The sequence below is a fragment of the Carcharhinus amblyrhynchos genome, chromosome 14 (genome assembly GCF_965287045.1).
Source record: "Carcharhinus amblyrhynchos chromosome 14, sCarAmb.v2.hapA, whole genome shotgun sequence".
In the NCBI taxonomy this organism is placed as follows: domain Eukaryota; kingdom Metazoa; phylum Chordata; class Chondrichthyes; order Carcharhiniformes; family Carcharhinidae; genus Carcharhinus; species Carcharhinus amblyrhynchos.
In genome coordinates this window covers 78,666,074-78,688,157 of record NC_137337.1, presented here as the reverse complement: position 1 = coordinate 78,688,157, position 22,084 = coordinate 78,666,074, and the positions used below count along the sequence as shown (strand labels likewise).

Below are 22,084 nucleotides of genomic sequence, written 5' to 3'. Positions count from 1 at the left end.
CCATGATCTACCCATGTGGGACATACACGGCAAAGATGGAACTTGTTGAGCTTCTTTTTTGATCACCATAAGCTCAGAGAATCCCTACAGTGCAGAAGGAGGCCATTCGGCCCATTGAGAATGTACTGTCAACAATGCCACCCAAGCCTATCATAACCCCACGTATTTATCCCGTTAATCTCCTGACACTAATGGGCAATTTAGCACAGTCAACCAACCTAACCTGCATATCTTTGGAGTGTGGGAGGAAACCAGAGCACCTGGAGGAAACCCACACAGACACGGGGAGAATGTGCAAACTCCACACAGACAGTGACCCAAACCGGGAATCGAACCCAGGTCCCTGGCACTGTGAGGTAGCAGTGCTAACCACGATGCCACCCTCTGTTGTCTGTGTTTCACAGTCAGACAGGGAGATGCCGAGATCACAAGCCTCAAAAACTATCAGCTTGTTCCTCTGGGTTAACTTGGCTTTATTTCATGTGTGAACCCTGAGTTGGCTAAAGATTAGTAGCTATTTTCCCAATGTGTGGATCAAGTTCTTAATCAAAGGACAGAATGTAAATATAAATCCAAGCTCGCAACATTTTGATTTTAAAATTCTCATCCTGATTTTCAAATTTCTTCAAGTCCTTGCCACTCCCTGTTGCTGCAATCTGCTCCAGCCCCACAACTCTCCAAGATATTTGCTCTCCTGTCACTCTGGAATCTTGAGTATCCCTATGTTCAGAACTCCGCCATTGGTGGCCACCCCATTCAGTTGAGCTCTGGAATTCCCTCTGTACCTCGCTTTCCATCTGCAAAACGTCCCTCTTTGACCAAGTTTTTGGTTATTTTGCCTTACATCTTCCTGTAATGTCCAAACTATGTTAGGGGTTGTGGGTTTTAAACAAAAAGAGAAAATGTGGTTTGCACACATCGATTCACACTCCCTGCACAGAGTACAAACTGAAACTAAAACAGCAGCCTGTGCAACACCCTAATGACATCACCATCAAATCATGTGATCAGCTCTTAAAGCAATCATGCAACCATTGAAATACATAACATCCATCATGTAACTTGGTGCTTTGTTTTGCTCCATAATGCTGCTATGAAACACTTTGGGGCATTTTAATGCATGAAAGGTGCTATATAAATATATGTTGTTGTACTGATTGTGCTGGCACAAAAGTTACTCTTGAATTGTGAAAGGAAGGGGCAATTGTTAACAATTCAATTTCCATTTACTTTACAATTATTCTCACAATCTTCAAAGACTAATGAAACCTGGTTGGGAAGGAATATTTATGAACAACACAGGGCAATTACTCATTACTTACAGCTGCTTAGAGCTTGTTACTGTAAAGTATAAGATCCTAATGGCCGTACCATTGTCAGGATCGGTGTCCAGGGCTGATTCTCCATGTAATTTATCAGAGGATATATCCTGTTGACAAGAAATGCCAGTCACATTGACTCTGTGGGAAAAGGAGTACGTGTTATATCTTATTTACATTTTGATACAATTAAAACTACTTGCTGTAGCAACACTATAATTAGAGCACAAGTGAGATGCCAGGTCCAAAATGGACTATCAAGCTACATTCCGATACCAGGTTTTATTCTGTATTTATCCTGTAAATGCTTGGTTGGTGTGAAGGCAAACTACTTTGTACCAATGCTGCAGTTGGAATGTGAAAGTCAGTAGCGACATGCACCCGCCCTGCCTGTAACAGTGTTAGTTCAGCTCTAACTAGCTAAACTAGTTCTGACAATAAAACCCAACCTCCTGAAACACTGGGCGGAATTCTCCCGAAAACAGTAGAGGGGCAATCCATGCCAGTCTGTCAGGCACACTCCGTACCACAATCCTCCCACACTCCACGCCAGTGCTGGGGGTGGGGAGGGGTGTAGGGGGCTCAATGCGCGGGTGAGCTTGGCTTCAGAGCTCTTGGGCACCCCAATCTCATGGTGCACTGGGCAGCTCCTTCCCTTCCCACCCAGACATGCCCACAACCACCCAGGGGCTTCAATGGCCTCTGAGCCCCCTCTGGCATGGTCATCATGCCAGGCCTCCACTGGCGGAGACCAGTAGTGATTATCGCCATTCCCAAAGGCTAGAGGATTCCATGCGCTGGAATTCGAACGGGATATGCATATTTAAATACCACTTTAATCTGCAGCATCCCCTTTCTGGGTGCGATCTGGTCCGTGCTATTAGACCAGGAGGAACGCAAATTGTTTACCATCGGGAGTGCAAGGTCAGAGAATCACCCTCAGAACTCTGTTTCTCACCCCACAGAATGCTGCCTGATCTGCTGAGAGTTTGCAGCATTTTCTGTTTTCACAGAATCTCCACAGTGCAGAAGGAGACCATTCAGCCCATCGAGTCTGCACTGACCACAATCCCACCATGGCCCTATTCCCAAAACCCCATATAATTACCTCACTAATCCCCCTGACAGTGGGGTCAATTTACCACGGCAAATCCACCTAACCTGCACATCTTTGGACTGTGGGGTGAAACTGGAGCACCCGGAGGAAACTCATGCAGACATGGGGAGAATGTGCAGACTCCACTAAGACAGTGATCCGAGGCCAGAATTGAACCCGGGTCTCTGGTGTTGCGAGGCAGCAGTGCTAACCACTGTGTCACCGTGTCACCCAAGTTTTCTGCTTGGATTTGCTGCATCCTCAGTAACTCACAGCATTGGATTGACATCAGACTGATATCAGGGGGATTCTTGGGTCTGTTCAGAATATTTCCCGACGACTGATGCTTCTGAACAATGGATATTTGGACAGTGTGTGGTCTTTAGTGGATGAATACTCAGGTTTTACCAGCTGCATTAACCTATTTAAATTAAACCCAGGCCTGTGGCTTATGCAGTGTACTTTAAATGTTCATCTGCTAGTATCACCAACAGTAATCTTGAGGCTTAAAACTCTTTCTAATCTGACTAACAATGTGTCTTAAATCAACTGGGAGAAGGCCTGCCACGACGGTTGGCCCATTGGGAAATATTTCCACCCAGGCCCTAACCCTGTAACCCCAGGATCCATCCCACACACACGGAGAGCATCTTAATATCACAGTGTGTCAAAGTAAACCGGTAATATGAAGGCTCCTGGGAAGCAAGCACACACCTGCAGCATTCACTATCTGTGATCGCAGATCATTCACACACTGATTGAGTAGAACTCCATCCTGTTTACAAAGGCCACTGGCTGGTCCGAGGGAGCTTTGGTTCCTACATGGGTGCAATCAGTTATACCCTACACCCATGGAAATCCCGAGATGGGCTGTCAGAGACAGCTACCAGGCTGTCAGAGACAGTTTGGTAACACGCAACCCTCTGCCTCTCTTGGGCAATGTATCCTAGAATCATAGAGTCCCTATAGTGCACAAGGAGGCCATTTGGCCATGCTAAATTGATCCTTGGTGTCCCAAGGTTAGGTTAATTGGCCATTTTAAATTGTCCCTTAATGTCAGGGGGGTTTGCAGGGTAAATATGTGGAGTTACAGGGATAGGGCCTGGGTAGGATCGGCAGGCTCAGTGGGCTGAATGGCCTCCTTCTGCACTGTAGGGATTGTATGATTTTGATGTGGAGATGCCTGTGTTGAACCGGGGTGGGCACAGAAAGAATCTTACAACACCAGGTTAAAGTCCAACAGGTTTATTTGGAATCACGAGCTTTCGGAGCGCGGCTCCTTCATCAAGTGCTCCTTCCTCATCTGATGAAGGAGCGGCGCTCTGAAAGCTCGTGATACCAAATAAACCTGTTGGGCTTCAATCTGGTGATGTGAGGGGCTTCTTACTGTGATTCTGAAACTGTGCAATTCCATCCTGACTCAGTCCCCTCCCACTCCCACTTCCTGGTCAATCAGTCCCCATTACATTCCACCCAGCAATACCTGCTGCACCCCATCCTGAGGTTAGCAATGGGGCTGCTTTGTGCTTCTGCCAGCAGCAGAAGTATCTCCTTCCTCTGAACCTTTGAGGATAATTTGGTAAAGTCCTTGGAAGGTCTGGGGTCCTGTAGCAGAATTTGGGGAATTCTGGGGAATTCCATAGTAACTTCATTGTAGTGTTAACGTAAGCCTTACTTGTGACAAATAGATAAACTTTTTACTGTCACATTCACTTTCATCTTCACCCAAAATCATTTCCCAGTTAAATACAGCTGTATCCTAAAACGTTTCATTGCAGTGAATTCAGAATATCTTTGCACAGAAGTTGTTACCTTGGAACATGGGATGTTCTCCTCTGAATAAAGGCATTCTTGGCTTCCATTAACCCCAAGTTGTGATATCTGTCACAATCTTCAAGAGGTAGATCATAAGTGAATTGATCATTCCTGTATCCATTGCCGTCTACGAAGCATCGCTCTTTTGATCTGAACTGTAATAGATATATACAAACCATTCATTTGTAGATCTGATACCAACAACAACTTTCATTTATATAACACCTTTTAATGGAGGAGGGAATTTGTAGAAAGTTGTTTTTCAAATTGGAGGCCTGTGATCAGCCTCAGGGATCAGTGCTGGGTCCACTGTTACTTGTCATTTATATTGATGATTTGGATGAGAATTTAGGAGGCAAATACAATTGCATATATTTAAATTGACTTAATGGGCTGCACACCCAGTGTTAGCAAGTTGGGTGTACGTTTCCCCCTTTACCACTGCGTTCGCCATCCAGAATCGGCGTGAAACAGACATGCTCCACAGAAGTCCGATTCAGGCGCTCCAGTCAGTGAGGAGGTAAGGGCCAAGCTTCCGATGGCTCTCTGCTCGAGATCGGTGAGGGGGAGTGACTGTCGGCTGCCACTTTGCCTGAGATCAATGGGGGGAAAGAGGGGAGGGACCCACAATCGGTCTGGGTGGTGGGTGAGTGGGGGATAAGGGGGGGGGTCAGTAATGTTGTGGGGGTGGGGCAATGATTGTGGGGGCCAGGGGAGGCATTATCCAGTCTGGAAGTGACGTGGCAGGGGAGCTGCATTCTATCATTTCTTGCGCGTGCGCATTTGGATGCACCGATCGGAGCTGCAGGATTTGGGACATGTTAAACCCCCCCACAGGCTTGTGCAGTATGATTCAGAATTACTGATATTTTTTCAGGCAGAGTGCGTATGGGGGCACCTGGGAATGGCTCTAAAAGTCAGATCTGAAACACCCCCAGTTTCAAGTCCGCCCACCATTTAGAATCAAAATGGTAAAATAGGGCCCCTTACTGAAGTTTTACAAAACATTGGTCAGGTCACACATGAAATTCCATGTACAATTCTGGTCACCCTATCACAGAAAGGATATTATTAAACCAGAAAGAGTGCAGAAAAGATTTACTAGGATGCTACCGAGACTTGATAGCTTGAGTTATAAGGAGAGGCTGGATAGACTGGGACTTTTTTCCCTGGAGCGTAGGAGGCTGAGGGGTGACCTTATAGAGGTCTATAAAATAATGAGGGGCACAGATGAGGTAGATAGCCAATATCTTTTCCCAAAGGTAGGGGAGTCTAAAACTAGAGGGCAGAGGGGTAAGAGGGGAGAGATATAAAAGGGAACAGAGCAGCAATTGTTTCATGGTGAGTGTCTGGCACAAGCTGCCAGAGAGATTAGTAGAGGCAGGTACAATTTTATCTTTTAAAAAGACTTTAGACAGTTACATGGATAAGATGGGTATAGAGGGATATGGGCCAAATATGGGCAATTGGGATGAGCTGAATGAGGTTCCAGAATCGCCGCATGCAGCACAATTGTAGCATTCAGAAGAACCAAATCGTTCAACTGCTGAAAAAGAGAGATGAGGAAAACCAGGATTAATAAATACTAGATATTTATTTAGATAAATAAATACTAGAGCTGTTTGATAAAAGCAAATTACTGCAGATGCTGGAATCTGAAACCAAAAGAGAAAATGCTGGAAAATCTCAGCAGGTCTGGCAGCATCTATAAGGAGAGAAAAGAGCTGATGCTTTGAGCCCAGATGACCTTTTGTCAAAAGGCATAGAAAGTGGGAGATATTTATCCTGCAGAGGGAATGAATGAAAGATGAGTCATAGCCACAAAAACAAGGGGAAAAGCTGCTAATGGCAGTTCATAGAGAGAATAAAGGGTATGAATGGCCAAACGGCAGAGAAGCTGAAATCAGAGTGTAAACTGTGACAGGTGAAGGTGGGGGGGCAGCAATGGGTGGGGGGAGGTAAAATTTAGGAAAAAGGGGAAAGGGGAAAAAAGGTAAGGACAGGGGGATAAAGTAGAGGGAAAGAGTGGGGGGAAGAAAAATGAAGAAAGACAATAAAGAAATAAAAGGTAGAGAACAGTAAAAAAATTAAATAAAATGAAAACAAAGGGGTGGAGGTGGGGTAGAGTGAATCATCTGAAGCTGTTGAATTTGATGTTGAGACTGGAACGCTGTAAAATGTCTAGCCGGAAGATGAGATACTGTTCCTCCAGTTTGTGTTGAGCTTCACTGGAACATTGCAGCAGGCCAAGGACAGGTATGTGGGAATGGGAGCGGGATCGTGTGTTAAAACGGCAGCAACCGGAAGGTCAGGGTCCTGATTGTGCACAGACTGAAGACGCTCAGCAAAGCGATCACCCAGTCTACACTTGGTCTCTCATATAAATATCTCCCACTTTCTGTGCCTTTTAGCTTTGAGAAAGGGTCACCTGGACTTGAAACATTGGCTCTTTTCTCTCCTTACAGATGCTGCCAGACCTGCTGAGATTTTCCTGCATTTTCTCTTCTCAAACTGTTTAAACTGAAAGGCAACAAATGATTGAGATTCTCTTTAGTGAACCATCCTCCAGCACAACAAGACTCATTATTCAACCCACTCACAGAATGCACTCCAAAACCTTGAGGTCTTTCTCTCCCATAACTAAGGACATGAAAACTATCGTTGCCGACAAAAAAACTTCAAGCCATGAGTGTAATTATTTTCCTTTAAATCAGATCAAAATGAAATCATCCCCAGTGGAATCCTTTAATGCCGGGGTCCGTGTTTGTTTATCTATTTGTGAGATGTTTCCGCTGGAGTTTGACGGTTGCTGGTCACGGTCGATCACCCTGAGGTGGTTCTAGTTCCAATGCTGGTAAGGCAACCAGGCTCCGCTGACTGTCTGAAGTAACAAAGACACCAGCGATGCCTGTGATCCTGCGTGTATCAATTAAACAGCTGAAGGCAGGGCAATCTACAGGCAACTTCCTTCTTCCACAATGTGACTGCTGCCTTGTCCTGAACAATATTTTTTAAATGATAAAATTATACAATAGACACAACAAGCAGCACAATCCGTTTCTGGGGGAGCTTTGCAATCATTTTGATAAAGGTCTGACTTTCCCATTCTAATAGTTTTCAAAAACAAATTTGAAATAGTCATTAATCTGTGGACGGGAATTTAATTTGATTGATTTGGAAGTCACTCCAAAGTCACAACAGCTAAAGGATGAACTCTAAGACAGAAATGCATTTAATTTAATACCAATGCAGTGAGTCAAGGATAAGCTGCAGGCAGCTCTAATTCCTGAAAGAAACAAAATCCAACATAATCCTCGCTTTTAATTCCAAATAGTGGCAGCCATCCAGAATTCTCAGTAACTATGAGAAAAAAATAGATTTTCTTTGTCTTTTTTTCAACATCTGATCAATTTCCTTTAGATCAGAAGTGAAATTTTGTACAGAATTGTACTGGCCTAGATATTATAGTTAGTCAATGAGACATTAAGATAATTTTTGAATTACAAACACAGTATAAAAGGGGAGAGTTTTTCAGGCGAGGGGGGGCAGCTTTGGATACGTGTGGTGGGGTAAATCTAAGAAACGTGGCATCAAGTTGGGATCCTGGCATTGTCCATAATACCCAGGAATCTTTAACAAGAACTTGAACAAGATAGAGTCATGTGTTAACTGCTCACATGGTGGCACAGTGGACAGCACTGCTGTCTCACAGTGCCAAGGACCTGGGTTTGATTCCCAGCTTGGGTCACGGTTTGTGCGGAGTTTGTGCATTCTCCCCATGTCTGCGTGGGTTTCCACCGGGTGCTCCAGTTTCTTCCCACAGTCCAAAGAGGTGCAGGTTAAGTTGATTGGCCATGCTAAATTGACCCTAGTTTAATAGAGGTTAGAAGGGTAAATACATAGGGTTGCGGGAATAGAGCCTGGGTGGGATTGTGGTTGGTACAGACTCGATGGGCTGAATGGTCTCTTTATGTACTGTAGGGATTGTGTGAATTATGAAGAATTCTTTGCTATTGTCTTTCCCTGGATAGGAAGCTGGTAGATTTTGCCAGATCACAAACCCATCAGCTCTCCCTCAATCCAAGGACGATGTTTACTCAGAGTCAGGTGTTTCTGCAATACGTCTTCATGGAAACATAGAAAACAGAAGCAGGAGTAGGCCATTCAGCCCTTTGAGCCTGTTCTGCTATTCATTTTGATCATGGCTAATCATTGAATTCAATGTCCTGAATCCCCCTGTCGCCCCCATATGTCTTGACCCCTTTAGCCCCTAGAACTACATCTAATTTCCTCTTGAAATCACACAACGTTGTGGCCTTAATTACTTCCATGTGACCAAACCGACTGATTCCCAACCCGCTGGTCACTGGGCACATTGTGAGAGGATGTCCCAGGAGAGAGCTGGACCCAGCGTTCAGGATCTGTTTCTTCCTCTGCTGTTCCTCTGTCTCAGCACGAGAACATCTGGACCCAGCACTTGTCTCTCATTCAGCTGTCAGATAGGGTCTCTAACACTACACAGTGCCACCCAGCCTTCTGCCACATTCGGATTTAATTTGAGTGCACAGAAACAGAACAGATGCATTAGCCCTTATTCAAATGCTAAGTAATTTAATTGAGATGTTTTGGTGTTGCAACCATTGTAAAATCTATTTTCTTTAGCTACAGATGGATTTTTTTCTCTGCTGCTGCATTGTGACATTCTGTCAAATGTGAATATAGAAGATTTTGCGCATATATCAATGCTTTTGTATTATTATAGACTAGTGGGATTGTTAAGGCTTCACTCTGTTCCACTCATTCTGCAGTTGGACATACTTTAGGGTGTGTGGAGCATGAGAGATTGAGCCAATGAACTGGTAGCTTCTGACCCTACTTCACAAGTGGACAAACGATGCAATTTCTTCAGTAGTTGGACATTTCCAGGAAAATATGTAGGCCAAACAGGCAGCTGCAATAAAAGGATAGAAATATACAGAGAAAAAGGTGAGTGGAGTGGTCTATATTGACAGTCTTGCTTTAAAAGACACTCTGAAGCAGTCCAGTTCTGCAGAATAGTGATATGCCCATTTCATTTTTGTGAGATAGGCTTGGAGGTGGAGCCTCACCTGAAATCATGAAGGTCTGGATGGGACCTTATCTGTCTAAATATATCACTGAGAGCCCACCCTTCTTGGTGCACATCTTCAATCAGACTCGTAAAAGGAAATCTGCCGTCCTTACCTGATCTGGTGTGCACGTGCCTCCAGAGTCGCAGCAATGTGGTTGACTCTTAAATTTCCTCCAAGGACAACTAGGGATGGACAATAAATGCTGGCCAGCCAGCGACACCCATGTCCCACGAATGTATTAAAAAAATTGCACATCAGAAATATGAACTCAAATGAGTTTGTCACTGGAGTTTGATTCCCCACTCGTGAAGCTCTGTGAAACCAGCTTTACTGAACCTACCGGATTCTAAGTGGTTCTAGTTGAGCTTAGAGGGGCTGAAATTACAGTACAAATGTGATGTCACAAGAGTTATCTGAAATAAACTATTCCAGCACCCGGTCGTGGATGTAACCCAATCCACCACTCAAACCAGCCTCCCATCCACTGACTCTGTCTACACTTTGCACTGCCTTGCAAAAGCAACCAGCACAATCAAGGACCCCACACACCCCAGACATTCTCTCTTCCACCTTCTTCCTTCAGGAAAAAGATACAAAAATCTGAGGTCACATACTAACTGACTCAAGAACAGCTTCTTCCCTGCTGCTGTCAGACTTTTGAATGGACTTATCTTGCATTAAGTTGATCTTTCTCTACACCCTAGCTATGACTGTAACACTACATTCTGCACTCTCTCCTTTCCTTCTCTATGTACAGTATGCTTCGTCTGTATAGTGCGCAAGAAACAATACACTGTATACTCATCCATGTGACAATAATAAATCAAATTTAAAAAATCTTTTGATCTGTGAAATACATTATACAAAATCCAGACTTATTCAAGCATCAATTCCTTTATATCTATTGTGGTGAAAAATAACTACAGTTCAATTTCCACTTTAAATAAATGTGATTTATAAATTATAATTTAATACCCTCATTCTCTCAGAACAACTGTTCAATCAGGTTCGAGGGCTGGTACTACATCTGTGCACACCTCACTTATAAAGCTCACATTACAGACAAAAAAAATATATATTTTGTCTGTGATGAGGAATGCTCTCATCCAATCCTGGGTACTTCAATGGATCAAGTGTAATTAAGTAATTCACATTGAGAAAAAAACTCACTTACAGGAGGAATCCTGGATGCTGATCATTTTCTATGAGATCCTTAATTAATTCAGTCTCATTACCAATTATCAGATCTAAAATAGTTTTTTTCCTAGTTGGTTCCAGAACATATTGTTCTACAAAATAAGCCAATGAACTCACCTTCCATGCTACCTTTGCTAATTTGATTTGTCTAATCTATACAAAGTTTAAAATCACTTATAACCATTGCAGTAACTTGTTGCATGCCTGCAGAATAGCTACTGTCAAGAGGTGATCTATAAACTCTTTCTACTCGGGATTTCTTCCTTTTGAAATTTCTCAGCTCCACCCAAACAGATTACACATCACGAAACACTGAGCCAAGGCCATTTCTCACTGCTATACCGATCTCATCCTTTAGTAACAGGGACTCCCATCCTCCTTTTCCTTTGTTAATGTCCTTCTGAAATATCAAATACCCTTGAATATTCAGGTCCCATTGTGGCCGCTTTGCAACCATGGTCTCTGTAATGGCTACCTTATCTTGCGCATTTATATTTATTTCTGGTATCAATTTATCCACCTTATCCTGAAAGTTGCATTCATTGCTGTCACACTCTGGTTTCCATTACCTGTGATACTTATCCTGCACTATAGCCTTGTCCATTCTCTTCAACCTTCCATATATCCCCATGCTGACAATATAGTTAAAAAAGCCGACCAATGCTTTTACTTTCTCAGAAGGCTAAGGAAATTTGGCATGTCCGCTACGACTCTCACCAACTTTTATAGATACACCATAGAAAGCATTCTTTCAGGTTGTATCACAGCTTGGTATGGGCTCCTGCTCTGCCCAAGACCACAAGAAACTACAAAGGGTCATGAATGAAGCCCACAGAAACCAGCCTTCCATCCACTGACTCTGTCTACACTTCCCACTGCCTCGGGAAAGCATAATTAAGCACCTCATGCACCTTGGACATTCTCTCTTCCACTTTCTTCCATCGGGAAAATGATACAAAAGTCTGAGGATACATGCCAACCAACTCAAGAACAGCTTCTTCCCTGCTGCTGTCAAACTATTGAATGGATGTACTGTACATGAAGTTGATCTTTCTCTACTCCTTAGCTATGACTGTAACACTACATTCTGCACTCTCCTTTCCTTCGCTATCAATGATATGTCTTGTCTACATAGCGTGCAAGAAACAATCATTTTCACTGTATACCAATATATGTGACAATAATAAATCAATCAATCAATCTCCCCTCATGTGAACCCACCACCATCATTACTTAATCTAAAGCCCTGTCCACAGCCTCATCAGGTCATTGGTCCAAGTGTGATTCTTGTAAAGACCATCCCAACAGTACAACTCTCTTTTTCCAATGTTGTTGACAGTGTCCCTCAACACCCATTTCTCCCACACCAATCCATCAGCCACACATTCGCCTTTCTTATCTTTTTTATGTTGTACCTATTTGTTCATGGCTCATTTAGTTTTCTTTCATTCATCGTTGGAATTGCATATGTTTTGTCACTAGTTAATTTCTAATTCCGTTGAAAGAATTTCAATTAATTGCTACACACCCTTGCTACAATCTACTGATATAGACTGTTCCAGGAATCCTAATGCTGTTTATATTCAAAAATGTAAAGAATTCAGTCTACTCCTTTTCAAAACATATTGAGCACTTTGTGGTTTCCCAAATACGTACATTTTCTCCCATTGTACTGGGGGAATTGTACATATTTTTTATGTTGTTGCAAAGATTATGGGAGGCGCGGTGGCACAGTGGTTAACACTGCTGCCTCACAGCTTCAGGGACCCGGGTTCAATTCTGGCCTTGGGTCACTGTCTGTGAAGACTTTGCACATTCTCCCCATGTCTGCATGGGTTCCCTTCAGGCTCTCTGGTTTCCCCCACAGTCCAAAGATGTGCAAGTTAGGTGGATTGGCCATACTAAATTGCCCCTCAGTGTCAGGGAGAATTAGTAGGGTGAATGTGTGGGATTGTGGGGATTTTCATTGGTGCTCGATGGGCTGAATGGGATTCAGTTGGAATTCTGAGTTGGAATGTCTTGTAGAAGTTGTACAAGACACACTTGGAATACTGAGTGCAATTCTGGTCACCCTATTATAGAAAGGATATTATTAAACTAGAAAGATTTACTAGGATGCTACCGGGACTTGATGAATTGAGTTATAAGGAGAGGCTGGATAGACTGGGACTTTTTTCTCTGGAGCATAGGAGGCTGAGGGGTGATCTTATAGAGGTCTATAAAATAATGAGGGGCACAGATCAGCTAGATAGTCAATATCTTTTCCCAAAGGTAGGAGAGTCTAAAACGAGGGCATAGGTTTAAGGTGAGAGGGGAGAGATACAAAAGTGTCTAGAGGGGGGATTTTTACACACAGAGGGTGGTGAGTGTCTGGAACAAGCTGCCAGAAGTGGTAGTAGAGACAGCTACAATTTTGTCTTCTAAAAAGCATTTTGATTGTTACATGGGTATAATGGTTATAGAGGGATATGGGCCAAATGCTGGCAATTGGGATTAGTTTAGGGATTTAAAAAAAAGGGCAGCATGGATAAGTGGACTGAAGGGCCTGTTTCCATGCTGTAAACCTCTATGACTCTATGAATGGCTTCTATCTGTACTGCAGGGATTCTATGTTCCCATTGCACTGAGCAAAGATGAGGTCAAGAAATGCTTCATGCAATTTCAAAATGGATTCACAAAATTTTAGTTAAATAACAAAAGCATGACCAATATCTTGTGGGGAGAGGAGAAATCAAAAGGGATACATGATATTATTACAGGAAAGGCAAGGAAGAAAAATATAAACTGCTGAAAGTGGATTTTTTTTTAAATTGTAAACAACACAGATTGACTTGTATTAGGATTATTCTCATAATTTTATAATGATTTTCTGAATTGGTTTCTTTCTTTAAAAAAACAAAGATTGTCAACTTGATGTCCAAGCATAAAATCAGTGAAGATGGGTTAATTGTTTCAGAGACTGTCCAAATTTCATCTGCACTAAAATCAAAGAAAATGGGGCAATTGATTCGCAATAACTGTGTCACAACCTGGGCATAAAACTGAAAATCTGGCCCCCTACATTCGGACAAGAATCATATAATTAAAAGGTAAGTAAAGTCGCAAATTTGTCACCTTTGACTTCTTGCTTCTTAGATCATGTCTAGATTTTTATCTAATATGGGATGTTGTAATCAGTGTAATGTTTCAGAAACAGTATTAAAAACAGACACTAGATGCTTGTCTCGCATTTGCAGACGTTTGCTAAGTACAGAGCAACGGCACAGTCACTGTCTCATCAATTTACCACATTTAATTTTCCATCTGTTTTACTAAGTTTCAGCACAAATCATTTTTTTTCTTACTTAATAGTATATTAAGTGGAAACAACAAGGTCAAATATTACTTTAATGATGTTTGCGTTTTTTTTATTGCCCTGTTTGCCTGCCTGTCGGTTTACAGACAGGAGCCACTGTCTTAGTAAGAAGACTAATGAACGATTTACTGTGACAACTGATTTGCCATTAAAGGAACTATCATTGCCAACCTCAGTGACGCACAGTGTCTTCCTTCCTTTAAGCACGATTCATTATTAGTTTAATAGCTTATTAAATATTTTTAAAAATCTCTTCTGCCTTCCTTGCTCTTGATTTTACAATTCCTGTATTTTACCTTCCGGGCGATTCTCCAATTCCTCAGAGATAACCTTTTGGTAACATGATCTGGATACCTTTTGGAGAATGCCTTTAGCTACGGAATTAACCTGCTTTTCCAAAGTATTTTCTCCCATCTGTTGGTAAGTGGATAAAGTATTACATCAGGCTGGTAATAGTCCAAAATTATCGAGCAAACTGATTGAAAAGATCAATAAGGAAATACATCAGTGGTGTAAGATACAGAAACGTAGACAGATATAGTTATACAGATTCTCACAATCAGTTCTGACAGATTTTCATTTCTCAAGAGCTGCAAATTTAAATAACTAATAGTCTGATTCAGATATAGTACATGCTTCTTTCCTGCTGCCATCAGATGTTTGAATGTCCTGTCTTATATTAAGCTAAACCTTCTCTTCACCCTACCTGTAACTGCAACACTATATTCTGCACCCTCTTTTTCCTTTTCCCCTATGTACTCTATGAACAGTATGCTGCGTCTGTATAGCGCATAAGAACGAGTGAACCTCAGTGCATGTGACATTAATAAATCAAACCAAAATCATGATTTGGCTTTCCCTTGAAGCCAACAGTTTACAAATCAGTTTTAATTGCCAACTATTGTGTCAATATAGTTTTGGACAGAGGGGGGAAACAATGTCAGGTTATGGATTCCAGCCAATCCCTTAATACGCAAGTGACCATCACTTCATATGCAAATTTTAAAATGGGTAGGTCTCGCATCCTTAAAGGGATTACTGCAGGCTGAGCAGAACGGGTAGTGTTCTTTTTTTTCACTTGCTATAACATGCAACCCAAAAAGGGTGTTCTTCCTACATTATTGCCGATAGCTGCTGTATATCCACGCGGCCTGTGGAATATGTGTCACAAGCCTTGCGAAATGCCTCCTGCTGGTGTCACCCAGTCCACAGCACTGCTTGAGCAGCACAGCAACCCGAGAGAATCCCAGGCACTAAGTCTTAAAAGTCTTAGACCCAGATTTTCTCCATAATGGAAAGCCTCTCCGTTGTGACAAAAAAAATGCCTGAAAATTGTAGGTCCCATCGTCGAACATTTTCCTTCCATTTACACAGGGGCGGGAATGGGAGCCAGGCCACATTTCATACACGCATGTTTCACGGAAGCAACACGCCATTTAAATCATCAGCAGCCTCCTGTGATGTCAGGTTTTGGTGGGCCAGTAGTGAGAAACCCGAATTCTGCAAATTAGACCTGGTAAGAGTAGATCAGAACTTTGCCCATTTCTTTGGATAGCCAGGTGTACATTTCCACCGTACATGTGGAAGTGTACGGTATCCCTCCGGATATCATCCTGGCACACTTTTGGGGAAGATCGAGTGCCCTTTGGAACCGTTAAAAGTAGGTATAGATAAACATTTTTAAAAATTCATAATCTTATTAACTGTCAAACTCATTGGAACTGTCAAAATCAATTGTCAAAACCGTCAGAGAAAACTGTCAGAAGAACATGTTAAGAGGAGCTGCCAAAAGAAGCTATGAAGGCATTTAAAACTCCTGTACTTTAAACCTTTGAAAATACGTCTGGAGTTTTTAAACAAAATAGTTGTTTGTTGTTTCAATCTGTCTGTTGACATAAATCTCATAGCTTTCATTCTGGATTAATGCTGCATGATTGATCTCACAATGACCCATTATCACAGTGGGATGCCTTCCATTTCACAATTTGATTGATAGTTGCAATGAATTATTGACTCTTGGAGTTCTTGGTAAATGTAAGCTCTATTTTAGAGCCAAGTCGATGCTGTTGGAAGGATGGGGTAAAGCTGCAAAGTAAAGTGAGGGGGAGGTTGGGGATTGTTGAAGGGATGGAGATGATGTTGGGGCTATTGGAGGATACAACAGTGTTGGGGGGAGGGGGTCTATTTTGCTGTTTGAGTTTCTTATTTATTCATTTCATTTACCATTGTAGGCTGTAAATTCACTGAGTACATCACAATCAGTGTACGAGTTTATGCGGAAAATGAAAAAAGTCCAATTCTTGAGTTAATGCCACATTGATTTTTTGTACCAAGTATCATTCTTCTCTGATAAATTCAGACCAACAATTCAATTTCCCCAAGCTGCTGGGAGGTGTCTGATTGACAAATCCTGGGGGTAGCATCAGTAGCATAAAAGGAGCAGATGCCATTTGTGGTAAATTGTGGGTTGACAGCAGAAAAGTCAGAATGGTAAGGCTGCATCCTGCCTCCACCACCCTCCCAGACAGCACATTCCAGACCTTCATCACCCTCTGGGTAAAAAAGCTTTTCCTCAAATCCCCTCTAAACTTCTCACTCCTCACTTTTAACTTGTGTGCCCTCATGGCTAACCCTTCAACTAAGGGGAACAGCTGCTCCCTATCCCACTCTGACCATGCCCTTCATAACCTTGAACACCTCGACCAGGTCATCTTTCAGTCTTCTCTGATCCAGACCAAACAACCCAAGCCTATCCAACCTCTTTTTATAACTTAAATGTTCCATCCCAGGCAACATCCTGGTAAATCTCCTCCGCACCCCCTCCAGTGTGTTCACGTCCTTCTTATAATGTTGTGACAATTATGAAACAGAAAGTGGATTGAATTCTTCTCTATAAATTTAATAGGTCACATTTATATCATTTTTTCCTTTGTAAAAGCTCTGAATTTCTTTTAATTTTTAACATTGTTACAATTAATGACAAGAATAAAAGACTAAATACACATTGATAGTCACAATCAAATAATTATACAAACGGGAATTACTAGAGTTCAGATACTTGAGGATCGTTGATTTAAAGGTTTTTTTTACAATAACCACTATAGTAAATCATATAAACCTCACACATCAGTTTATAACAACAGCCACAGATTCCAATCTCCAGAATTGGAGCTACATCCATAAATGCGTTCTATAAATTTCGGTTACTCCCTTCACTCCAAATAAAGTTACAGTGATATAATACATCAAATTATAGATCAATGGGAGGAAGTACTGAGGCGCTAAATTCAATGAAAAGGTTCAGATGATTTTATTAGCCGCAGGTGTCAAAGCAAAGCTTGAATAGTATCTGCTTTTTGCTTGCAATTTAAAAAAGATATCTTCGATCATCTTGAAGAGAGTTAGCCAAAAACTTCTAATGTGAGACTACATTTACTGGTAAACAAGTGCTTTACAAACATCAGCTGAATGTAGACTATAGTGTGACCATTATCAGGCATGGTTTAGTAGGAGCAGATTTCTATGGCGCTTCTCAGAGTCAGTGAATAATGAAGTCAATTTTAATTTTGGATATGGCCATTGGGGTGGTGGGGCGGGGGTGGTGCGGGTGGTGGTGTGCGTGGAGGGAGTAGGCATGGAGAGGTTGGAGTGGGAGTGGGGGGAGGATGGGAATGGGGAGGGGGGTGGGGGGTTGGAAGTGGGGGAGTGGGGGGATGGCAGTGGGTTTGGGGTGGATAGTAGTGGGGGGGCTGAGAGTGGGGGGATGAGACTGGGGGGGATGGGAGTGGGTGGTGGGAACGGGTGGGGATGGGAGTGGGGTGGGAAGCGAGCAGATGGGAGTGGGGTGGTGGGAATGGTGGGATAGTTGGGGGGAGGGAGTGGGGGGCATGTGGAGAGTCAGTGGTTGGGGAATGGGGAATGGGACTTGGGGGGGATGTGAGCGGCAAGAATGGGTTTTCGGGGGAGTGGGTGTTGGGGGATCATAATGGGATGTGAGGGTGGGGGGGGTTAGTAGGGTGGTGGGAGTGGCAGGTGAGAGTAGGAGAGGTGGGGTACAGAGGGAGTAGGTGGTTGGGAGTGATGGCGTGGGAGTGTGAGGGAGTGGGAGTGGGTTGGGAGTGGAGGGATGGGGATGGAGGGATGGAAAGTGGGGGATGGGAGTGGAGGTGTGGAAGTGTGGGTGTGGGGGGTGGTAGTGGGGGGGTGGGAGTAGTGGTGGTGGATGTGGCGGGAAGGGTGGGAGTGGTGGGGAGTGGGAGTGGGGTAATGGGAATGGGATAATGGGAATGGGATAATGTGAGTGGGGGGATGGGAGTGGAGGTAATGGGATGGGGTGGTGGGAGCGTGGGTTGGGGGGATGAGAGTGGAGGGAGTGAGCGGATGGGAATGGGGGTGGTGGGAGTCGGGGTGGGATGGGATGGGATGGAATCGGGGGATGGGAGTGGGGTTTGGGAGTAGGGGGAGGGGGTTGGGGTGGGAGTGGAGGGGTTGGGGGTGTGGGAGGGCCGGATTTCTGGCACAGGTGGTTGCTAATCCTGAGACTCCCTGATGTTCCACCAATTGGCTGTCCACCTAAAACAGGCGGAAAGCAACATCTGGCCAGTGAGATGTGACCAGATGTTCATCGCTAACCACAAGCGCGTCAATGATTACATTGTCTATATTCAACACTAATTTTGTTGCAGCAACTTCAAAAACTGGGGAATAAATGATCTCAATTCCCCTTAAAGCCATGAATTGCCTTTTAGATGTTAGATGTACAAAGTAATGGACTTTGACTGTAATTTAACATTGCAGAAGTGGCTATCATTTATCACCTCGGCAGAGAGGGAAACTCAGGCAGGGAAGATCACACATTCAGAATGGAGCCAATACAATCTGAATTGACTTAAAACCCTGGTCTGGTGCACAATCAGGTAATTAGTTAAGCTGATAGAATGTTATCATTTATCGCAAGAGGAATTGAATACAAAGGTAGGAAGTTTATGCATCAGTAGAACAGGGCACTGGTAAGAACACACCTGGAGGATTGTGTAGAGTATTGGCCTCCTTATTTAAAAAGGTAAATATGTTAGCAGCAGCTCAGGGAAGGTTTACTAGACTGATACCAGGAACGGGTGGGTTGTCTGCTGAGGAAAGGTTGGAGAAGTTAGATTTTAATCTACAAAATTTATAAGAGGTGATTTGATTAAAACCTTTAAGATTCTGAGGTACATTGACAGGATGGATGTGGAGATGATGTTTCCTCTTGTGGAAGAATCTAGAAGGGGGAGGGGGTCACTGTTTAAAAATAAGGATGGCTCACTTAAAACAAGGATTAGGAGAATTTTTTTTCTCTCGGAGGTTGGTGGCTCTGGAATTCTCTTCCTCAAAAGACAGCAGGAGAGTCTTTGAATATTTCTAAGGCAGAGCGAGGTAGATTCTTAATTGACAAGGTGGTGAAAGGTTATCGGGGGTAGGTGGGAATGTGGGGTTGAGGTTACAATCAGATTAGTCATGATATTGCTGAAAGGTGGAGCAGGCTGGAAGGGCTGAGTGGCCTACTCCAGTACCCGATTCATATACGTGTACGTACGTCACCCTGACACACACAATTCCATTCATTGTCTCTGCTTTGACAAGCCATGAGAGACAGTTTTGTTTCTTCTAATAATTGAAGTGTAGAATGATTTTTGTTTTCAGTTCACTTTTGGCTAGGATCTAAAGAACAACATGGATTAGGCTGACTGGTTTGGAAATGAATACTTTATTAAAGAGCACAGGATTATCAGAAAAATATTCAGCAGAGTTTTACAGGTTATATCTGTGCACCGGAATTCTTCCATCTCGCCTGTCACACAGCAGGCAGGGGCGGACCTCGCAAAGGTCCATTAACCTTGGATGGGATTTTCCAGTCTTGGGGTGCGTGTGGTTGGAAAATCCCCTCCATGGTCTGCTATTGAGACTAATAATAAACCACCAGGTCAGTGGCAGTAAACTAACTGGAACAGTTTAGTAACACATTCTAATCCTAGCCCAGCCAGCACAAGACAGACCAGGCAAGCTCCACCCATGGGGGAGGTTGAGTCCCAGGTCACTGTCCCATTCTCTTAAAGGGACATGCCCCCAATATATATTACATACAGTAGGTTAAAAGAAACATTGGAAAATTCACCAAATGAAAGTGCTAAAAATCCAATGTTCAAGGAAATGAAACGTGCTTCAGCAATGCTGTAGAAAAGAATTCTCCGAACTTCAGGACTTCATTGTTTTTGAGTGGAATGGATTTCTTTCTTGAGCACTATCTGGTGACCCTCGAAGTGTTTGAAACTGAGGTAAGTGTAGGATTAGCATGGTTATGAATCCCTAAGAACAGAATATCTGCCACTGCGCACCAGCCATTCTTTACATGCAATTGATTTTCCATTCTTTAACCCACTTTGTTAGATTAGACCTGGGGGTGCTTCCGTTTGTGAGACATTTAAAACTATGGGGTCCACAAATCTAAGAAAGTCACTGACAAATCCAATAGGGAATTCAGGATCAACCCCTTTCCCAGAGAGGAAAAAGGAATTAGAATAGAGAACTCACTACCACGAGAAGTAATTGAGGCAAACACCATAGAGTCACTTAAGAGAAAACTAGATGAATACGAGAGTGAAAAGAATTGAATGATAGGCTGATGGCGGTTGGAATGGAAGCAGGAACATAAATACTCGGATGGACCTGTCAGACCCAATGGCTTGTCTCAGTATTGTGCATTCTGTGTAATTGTTTAAATTTAATTGTTAAATACAGACTGATATCACAACCCTCATAACTCTCCTTATTAATTACAGTAATTAAATATGATGATTGTTCTGTAAAGCCACAAAAGCCATGATTTATCCATATTAAGCTACCATGTGGTCCACGAGAGAAATTTAACAAGATGATTCTAAAACAAATGAATTAGTAAAATAAATTAAAATGGGCACATTACTAATTCTGTCAGATACTTGGCTATGGGGATTGCTTTGAAAAACTAATACAACAAAAAATTAATGGTTCATAATGAATACAAGGCTAACATCCTTTTAAATGAATATTAACAACTGATGTGGAGTTTCATTAGATACATATGTCAATGATCACAAAAATCACCATTTCCCTCTGATCAATGATCAGTATTAATCTGATAGCGGATAAACACAGCTACTACAGCACAGTTAGTTTAACCTCAGTAATGAGAAAGCTTTCTGAAATGATAACCTGGAACAAAATTCACACTTTAAGTTTGTTTATTTATTATTGTCACAAGTCACCCAATATGCCTCCTTCCTTCCTCAATCGTGGTTTTCCAGCCACTGTGACTGACAGGGCTCTCGACCACATCTGACCCATCCTCCGGGTCACTGCTCTCACCCCCTCCCCACCCTCCCAGAACCAGGATATGGTCCCCCTTGTCCTCATTTTTCATCCTTGCAGCCTCCGCATTCAAAGGATCACCCTCTGCCATTTCCACCAACTCCAGCACGAGGCCGCTACTCAACTCATCTTCCCCTCACATCCCCTGTCAGCATTCTTCAGGGACTGCTCTCTCCGGGGACACCCTGGCCCACTCCTCCATCACACCCAACACCTCACCCCCTGCCCATGGCAGCTTCCCATGCAATCGTAGAAGGTGCAACACCTGCCCCTTTACCTCCCCCCTGCTCATTGTCTCAGAGCCTAAACACCCCTTTCAGGGGAAGCAGCGTTTCCCACGCACCTCCTTCAATCTGGTTATTGCATTCGCTTCTCCCAATGCCTCCCAATCATGATTGAGGGAGGAAGGAGGCATGTTGGCAGCTGACTTGTGAAGGACATGTGGACAGTACAGCAGGGTGGTCTGTTGAAGGGGCAAGCGACAACAAGATCAGGGTCCTGCTTGCAGACAGACCAAAGGTGTTCAGGAAAGCGATCACCCAATCTGCGTTTGGTCTCTCCAATGCAGAGTTACTTTGAGAAATAAATGGGAAGTAAAAGCAAACTGGAATTAAACACAAGTGTAGAAACTGAGTTAAAATGTATCAAGTACCTCTGAACAATTTACAACAATGGAAGGTCGAGCAGCATGATGGCACAGTGGTTAGCATTGCTGCCTCACAGAGCCAGGGACCCAGGTTCAATTCCCAGCTTGGGTCACTGTCTGTGCAGAGTCTGCACATTCTCTTTGTGTCTGTGTGGGTTT

The 22,084-nt window shown here is 43.1% G+C and overlaps 1 protein-coding gene across 3 annotated transcripts in view; it reads right to left on the bottom strand.

Annotated features, from left to right (window-relative positions):
• Positions 1-22,084, bottom strand: part of LOC145352322 (uncharacterized) — a 71,880-nt gene that overhangs the window by 29,639 nt on the left and 20,157 nt on the right. For all 3 annotated transcript variants that reach the window (XM_080202080.1, XM_080202082.1, XM_080202081.1), the window contains exons 9-10: positions 4,228-4,385; positions 1,372-1,460 (exon numbers count right to left, since the gene is read on the bottom strand). In XM_080202080.1, coding sequence (XP_080058206.1) covers positions 1,372-1,460; positions 4,228-4,385 — 247 coding nt within the window. The remainder of the gene's footprint in view (positions 1-1,371; positions 1,461-4,227; positions 4,386-22,084) is intronic.